This window comes from Abrus precatorius, unplaced genomic scaffold (assembly GCF_003935025.1).
Source record: "Abrus precatorius isolate BTA unplaced genomic scaffold, Abrus_2018 Scaffold11, whole genome shotgun sequence".
Taxonomy (NCBI): Eukaryota; Viridiplantae; Streptophyta; class Magnoliopsida; order Fabales; family Fabaceae; genus Abrus; species Abrus precatorius.
In genome coordinates, this window is record NW_020874303.1 from 14,583,378 (window position 1) to 14,591,243 (window position 7,866).

General features: G+C 31.6%; 1 protein-coding gene across 1 annotated transcript; it reads left to right on the plus strand.

Moving 5' to 3' along the window:
* The first annotated feature begins 3,387 nt into the window (after positions 1-3,387).
* Positions 3,388-4,993, plus strand: LOC113856259. The gene is made up of 3 exons (XM_027488005.1): positions 3,388-3,409; positions 4,412-4,620; positions 4,895-4,993. Exons 2-3 carry the CDS (start codon positions 4,432-4,434, stop codon positions 4,991-4,993), a joined length of 288 nt encoding a protein of 95 aa, XP_027343806.1. The 5' UTR covers positions 3,388-3,409; positions 4,412-4,431.
* Positions 4,994-7,866: the final 2,873 nt, after the last annotated feature.

Consider the following 7,866-nt stretch of genomic DNA (forward strand, 5'->3'; position numbering starts at 1 on the left):
TGTTGTAATTTTAATTTAAAAAATATATCTAAATCAACTCTAATTAAATAGTTAATTGTTTTTAGTTTTAAGTCTCACCTTGACCCTCTATAGTTAATTCTTAAGTTAATTGATTATATAAATAGTTAAATATTAAAATTTTAATCATTGCATTTTCTTAATTTCGACCTTTATACGTTATGATAAGAATGGAATTGAAAATAAATTTACATTACAATTAAACTAATTTTGTTTCAGGATCAAATTAAAATATCGTTAAAAAGTGTTGTCAAAAGTTTAATTAAATACTTTATTAGGAATGGAATAGGGATATATCGGAGACAAAGAAAGCCACACAGGGACTTGCTCGGTGCCTGCGTTTTCATCGACCTTTCTCTTTTTCTTTGTCCATTTTATCTCTCTTTTTCTTAAGGTACTCTCTTCCCTACTAGTTGCTTCCGATTGCAGGATTTCTTTTTTGTGTGTGTATGTCGAGGTTTGGTTTTGGTCAATTGGTTGTTTGTTCGAGGAACGTGGGACTCTAAATTTGATGAATTTGAATAGTTTTTGGGGGACCCATTTGGTCAATAACTGTTTGTTTTGATTTTATCATCTGGGTAACCCTGAATTCCCATTTGTAATGGAATCCTCAGTCCTCTACAAATTTTTATGGTTTGTTCTATGTTTATACTTTTCATTTCTATTTAACCCAAGAAGAGGCACTACTTCAGATAAATGCAGTGTGATTGTGCACATCCAATGCATGTTGGACGTTGACACATACTTTGACGCTCGACTGTGGAACTCTTGATTTGCTTTTGAAATGACTAGATACAGATATCGGACAATGTCTTAATAACATCTTATTATGGCACTTTTACTCATGTCAAAAACAATTAAATTTTAGTAATCACTAACTGTTTGGGATTTTCATAGTTAGACCTAGACATATTTGGTTGATATTTTGGAGAAATAATCACCTTTTCTGGACGCTTCCTGGGAAAAAGTGAATTTTCTCTCTGAAATAAGCAGTACCCCCCGAAACATGCATTCTATTGCTGGTTCTCTTTTGTTTTCTGTTTTTCTGTGTTGCTGTCCTGTCAAATTATGTTACGTGGGTTTTCTGTGTGTACACTTCTTAGTGTTAAAATACTGTATTGACACTTACGAGTCGTGTTAAATGAAATGGTCCTACACCCGCCTTCTGTGTCAGTGTTGAAACTTGGTTTTGACAACCTTGCTGTTAGTGTTTCAGTCGATGTATGAATATATTGTCTTAAGCATTTGTCCTTTATTTGGTGAGTTTACATGTTTATTTATCTTTGTTTATATTCTATTGTGTCATTGGTAGTGCCTTTCAGGGTCTATAAGCATATAATTTCTTCCTCTACAATATTTCTGATTTGGTGTATGGCTTTTTTTTTTCTCATTAACTTTGTAAAGCAATTACTTTCATTTGTATATTGTTTTAAACTGTTGCAAACCACTGTTCTTGGATGGCCTCTAAATTTTCTCTCTTTTGTATTCTGCAATAGTTATTCAGGGTTGTTGATAATCTCATAATTTGCCAAACTTATTTTGCTTTCCAATATGTAGAACTGATCAAACAAAATTAACTTCAATAATGACTGCTTGGAATTCTGCTCATTTTGGTTTAAGAAATTCCTTGAAAAGCTAAAGTTAATTTTGTTTGATCTTGAAGTTTTGTGCTGTGAATTTTTTCATACATTAGCTTGAGCATTTGAATGAAGTGATTTATTGAAGTATTTTTAGAGCTGGCTGAACATAAAGTAATCTTAGTGCCTCCCTGTCTCGTAATTAAAGTTTCCATGTAGCCAAGCAAATCAAGAACCACCCATCCTGAAATCTGCATTCACCGTTCAGCCCATGGTCAGCATTGGTCTAGTTGCTGCCTATGTTGGTTAGCATCGATTCTGAGTTTACCCCACCAAACCTGAATGAAGCCCACCCCTACTATAAGATGAAAAAATGTTCAAACTCTAACATTTCAATTATTTACTCTTGTTATGATGTTGAATGAACTAAAATAAGATTGTGGTATTCTCTGTGCATTGTGGTAGTATGGATGTAACTTTTGATGATACACAAGTCCTTCTTCAACTTCAGGATGTATATTATCTGTTTGGCCCATGAAAATTTATTTGTTCGATTGTTAAATGTTGCAGGTCTACATTGAGCACGGCAGGAAACAAACTTCTTGTTGAATTTTGTTTCTATATTGTTGTTAAGGTTTACTTTTTATATTTCTGCTATGCACTCAAATCCCTGGATACAATGTTTTACACATGGTTGTTCATTCATGCCGATTAAAGATTTCTTAGCATTCCCCACTTGAAGCTTAAGCAAATTTTTTAACCCATTATCATTGCATCAGTAAGCTTCCCTCATTGAGCCTATAGTTAGCAATAGCAATTAGTTTATTTTTCCATTTTATATATTGGATTCACATTTTTTCTACATTTTGTGCTGGTGTGATATAATAAACCAATTAGAAAATTAAATTTGTACACTAAATGGTTTGTCTGTGGAAGCATTTTTTTAGTGTCCAATCTTAAAACCAGTGTGGCCTGTTCAATAATAGCTCTAAGCATTTTGGAATGCTGAGTCTGTACATTTTTTCATCTTGTTGTAGGGGTGGGCTTTGTTTGGGTTTGGATCTTAAAACTTAGAACCAATGCTAACCAACATAGGCAACAACTAGGTTGATGCTGACCTTGTGCTGATCATTTAATGCAGGTTTTGGGTTGGGTGGTTCTTGGTTTTCTCAGGTAGATTAATGCATTTTGGGTTCACTTTTGTGCCAACTCTTTGTTTTCTCTTTTTTGCCGAGTCATTTTTGGGTGATTTTCATAGAAGAGATTTCTGCACAAAAATGAGACAAGTGGGAATGGAGGCATTAGAAGAAGGAAAAAAAAAAAACTGTGAGAAGGAAGAAGGGAAATAGAAAATAGAAAACACAAACCAATATCTAAATGGAAGAGTGCATACTCAACATTAGTAGCATTTGCAGAGACCAACAGCAACAACTAACAGTGCAAGGAAGGATGAGGGAGATACAATGATTAATGAGTTCAGAGTTGCGGAGAGGCAGAGGTGCAAGAAAGGAGCAAAGAGGCAATGCCGTTTAGGGTTTTCTTCTTTCTTTTTTATGCCTTAAAATAACTACTGGGTAAGCGTTTAAAGAGTAATGAATTTGGGCTTCGGAGGAATTTGGCCCAACATAATTTATATATGTTATTTATTTGGTTGGATTGGGGTACATTTGGTTACCAATATTCAAACCTGCACTCGACCAAATAAACCCACTGCTGGGGTACAAGTTGAATTCACAGTAGTTCCTGGGTTTAGAATTGGTAAAACTGTTAATAGTTTCAACTGTCAAGTGTACCTCTCAAAGCACCAAACCAAGGTAAAAAAGTTCACTTCCACTAAGCAAAGGTAACAGTAGCTGGTGCCAGGCACTAACCCTAAAACACAAGTGATTAGCAATTTGGAAGGGTATTTTGTCCAAAAAACTGTGCACGGGATGCGTGAACGGTGAAATTAGATGTCTTTACAATAGAAAAGATTCTTCTTACATGTTGATAAGTATAAGGCGTCACATTGCACACTTTCAAAAGTCAGGGTCTCAAGTGGACTTTTTCCTAAATTTTATTTTAACTACGTGAGTATGAATATTTTGGGAGGAAGTTTTATTTTATGTTGTCAAGATAACTTAAGTTACAAGAGTTTTGATTTTGAAGGCTAGGGTTTGTTGAATGTTTTGATTTGATGTTATGCCATGCAGTTTCTTCCCCTCTAAGGATCATTGTGCATTGGCTAGTTGATTACTATTTGTCTAATTCTCCTGAGCAACTTTGGAAGTAATTGTTAGCACGGTTTATTGAAGCATTAACTGGACTTGGACATCGTTTTGATTTAAGTACTTCAATTCATTGTCTAGACTCTGTAGGTTAGATTGGATGAGATAAACTTAAGAAACTTATTTGACCGCCTTAGCTGTTCATACATTGGGATAAGTTGGTAGTATTCTAACTGGCTTCATATTGTTTGGCTGTGACCTTCATATTTGATTCAGTAAATCATTTGAAAAATTTGTAGTGCATGAGAGTTGATATGTTTAGTTTTATCTGGCTGTTTTCTTTTCCTGCAGGGAATGACTTGTGGTCGTTCTAAATTGTTTAGGGATAGTGTTCTCTCATTTTATTTTATGGAATTTTAGATTGTGTATTATTGCCTTCTACTTTTCCATGAATTTAAGGCCCTGCCTCACTAGAACAAGTTAAATCAAATTTATTATGATTGCATTTTAATATTTTGGTTAATGGGATAGCATAATTTTACTGTTTGTGACAGTAATGTTTAATTAATTTCCTGATGATAATTGAGTTTGTGGTGTAAATTGTTTTAGCTATTGGAGTCTTGGAGAGTATGGACCCTCAGAAAAGCCAACCTGAAAAGCAGACTTCGTCTGCTGCACCTGCCCCATCTGCTACTTCATGTAGGAAGAAGAAGAAAGAGGAAGCTGCTTTCTTGGAAGATTTGAAGGATCACATTGATGAGTTTATTCATGCGTCTATGGACGAACACAAAACTTGCTTCCAAAAAACAATTCAGAAGGTTGGTACCTAAGGAGCTGTTTGGTTTCAAAAAATGTTTTCTTTTTCTATTTTTAATTTTTTCTTTCAATTACAAAATTGTTACTTTATTTTCAATGTTTTTTGTACAAATATTTGAAAACAGGAAATAAAATGAAAATAAGGCGACAATTTTGCAATTAAAAGTGAAAACTGAAAACAATTTTAAACCGAAGAGTCCCTTAAATTTCTTGAGATAAATTATTTACATCACCTTCTATCATTTGCTGATATAGTGTGGTTTGGATCAATTTCAGATGTTTGGTTTGTCCAAGGTAGTTGCAGAAGTGCACTCCAATGCCGCAAAAGAAGTTGAAAGTTCTCTGCCTCTTCAGACGACTGTTGTACAAGACTAGATTTCTTGTTTTTGAACCACTAGCTAGGTTTCAACTGAGTCAGGTGGTCATGCCTTATATTGGGATTTAAATAGAGAGCTGTTGGAACAAAATTTTGTTTGTAAAAAATTCATCCAGGGCCTGTCTTTCCTTGTAAGACAAAACTCAGGTTAAATACCTTAGTTTTTTTTTTTTTTTCATACTATTTTTCAATCATTAGAGTTCCACTTCGGTAATTCGCGACAACCTTAAAAGTGGATCCCTAATAAAGATGAAATTTTAATTTTGATTGAAAAATAACACCAAAAGTACTTAACGAATTCCACCTAAGTTTTGACTTTTATAGGGTGGTATCATTGCCTGGTTCCCTTTAAGGTTTGGTAGCTGATCCAATTAATAAAGTCCCTACCCTCAATTCCCTCCATTTTCTTTTCTGTTCCACTGGTGTAGGATGTTGACATTGGAAATATGGACATTGCACCAAAATTTCAAGACATCTTTTCAGTGAGTACATAAGGATGCTTGCTGCATTGAAGAACAGCCATACCAAGCTTGTATCTTGACATTTTTATTTTGCCATCTCTTGTTTCTTTTTTATTATTTGGTGAACTGTTCCAAGACTCGAAAGAAAAGCATGCCTCAAATTATCTTAAAGCGCTTCTAGAAATGTTGCAGCGCTGACCCTTAAGGCCAATAACACATTGGATTAAGCCTACTAGCACAAAAGAGAACGGGTAAATTTATCAACAACTTTCTTTCTCAAAATAATTATTTAAAAGATCTCTTAAATTTATTTTATTATTTATTCAGTTTTAGAAAGGAAAGAGTAAATGCTTAAAAATAAAAGAAAGTTTAAGAATATAAATAGTTAAGATTTGAGATGAGAAAAAGAAAATTAACAAAAGAGAGAACATTTATAATAACTATTTGAGAATTTTTTAAATGAATATTAAAATCAGGCTTAATTATAATTTTTAACTTATGTGAAATTTTGGTATTTTAAGTTTTAATTATTAGTATTTAACCTTTTCTTTTTCTCAATTGTTCAAATTATTTGTAATTTTGTTAAACTTCAACATTCATATCATTTAATAATTTTTCACAGAATGCAAAATCAACTGATCTATCCAACCGATAGTTAGAATATTCTTATAAGTAGATCAATTTTATAAAATTTCATACAAAAATAAAATTAATAGATGCTTGATTGCATTTTAATGAATAATATATTTTTAAAATATGAGTAAATATCAAATTTTAAAATTAAATATTTAAATTATATGATATTTAATATATATATATATATATATATATATAATCATAATAATAATATAAAATAATTTAATAGTTGGACAGGTCAATTTTCCATTTTATAAAAAGTTATTAAATGATGTAAGTGTCTAAATTTCACACACACATATATATGCTTCTTTTTCTTGTAAATTTGAATAAATTAATGATATATTATACTTTTGTTATTGATTGGATAAAACTTTAGAATGAGAAAATAAATTTCAAGAATTATAAGAACTAATTATGAAAAATTATAACTGAAGAGATTAAAATTATATATGAAATAAAATACGACAACTAAAAGTAAAATTAAGTCTAAATATTACTAAATTCTATAAAAATCATATATCATAAAAACATAAAAGATAATAAAAATCTTAAATTTTTTTTATCATAAACAAAGTAAAAAGTAAAAAGAAATCTATACTTTCTAGAATAAAAACTTGATTTTATTATATAGGCAAAATTACTATTTTCGGATTTTAATTTTAAAGTAAAATTTGTTTTCATCCTTTAACTTTTATTTATTTATTTTCGTTCTCAGAGTATTATTATTTTTTTCATGTTAGTCATTTCTGTTAGCTCTGTTGCATAACCTAACAGATCAATCCTAAATCCTAAACCTTAAAAGACATCCTACATGGTGTTAAAGTGACTTAACGTCGTTTATTTAATTTTACATGGACTTTTTATATTAAAAAAATTATTGAAAAATGGTGAAACTTTCCCCTTTCCCCTTCCACTCTCCTTCTTCCTCCCGCAACTCCCCATCCTTTTCCCTTAACCCACCAACCCTGTCTTCTCTTCCCGCATCTTTCCTTTAGCACGCCTCCCCTCGCAAAGCCCTGTGTTATCTCTTATTGTCCTTTTTCCCCTTGAAGTCTTCCTTCTCTACTCTCATTCTTATCTCCACAGCTCCTTTCCCCTTGTTCACAGTCTTTTTTTTTTTTGGCAAAAGCAATTTCTATAAGTAATTTCTCTTTTGAAATATCTGATATTAAAATCCGTTAATTGGAGAATCATTATTTGTTAAAAAAGTAGAATTAGAGTAAAACAAATACAAACTATAAATTGATCAATTAAATAAAATATATAACTTGAACCTAAACTTTTTCATCTCGTTCTCATCTCCACAGCTCCTTTCCCTTTGCTCGCAGCCTTTTTTTGGCAAAAGCAATTTCCATAAGTAATTTCTCTTTTGAAATATCTGATATTAAAATCCGTGAATTAGAGCATCATTATTTGTTAAAAAGGTAGAATTAGAGTAAAGGAAATACAAACAATAAATTGATCCACTGAATAAAATATATAACTTGAACCTAAACATTTTCATCTCGTTCTCCCCTCATTCTTATCTCCACAACTCCTTTCCCTTGCTCGTAGTCTTTTTTTGGCAAAAGCAATTTCCATAATTAATTTCTCTTTTGAAATATCTAATATTAAAATTTGTTAATTTGAGCATCATTATTTGTTAAAAAGGAATTAGAGTAAAAGAAATACAAACTATAAATTGATCCATTGAATAAAATATATAACTTGAACCTAAACTTTTTCGTCTCGTTTTCCTCTCGTTCTCATCTCCACAACTCCTTTCCCTTTGC

Excerpts from the sequence above, each read along its gene's own strand:
- LOC113856259 (XM_027488005.1), top strand. The coding sequence starts at position 4,432 with ATGGACCCTCAGAAAAGCCAACCTGAAAAGCAGACTTCGTCTGCTGCA. Across the intron at positions 4,621-4,894 it reads TCCAAAAAACAATTCAGAAG|ATGTTTGGTTTGTCCAAGGT; the intron begins GTTGGTACCTAA and ends GATCAATTTCAG.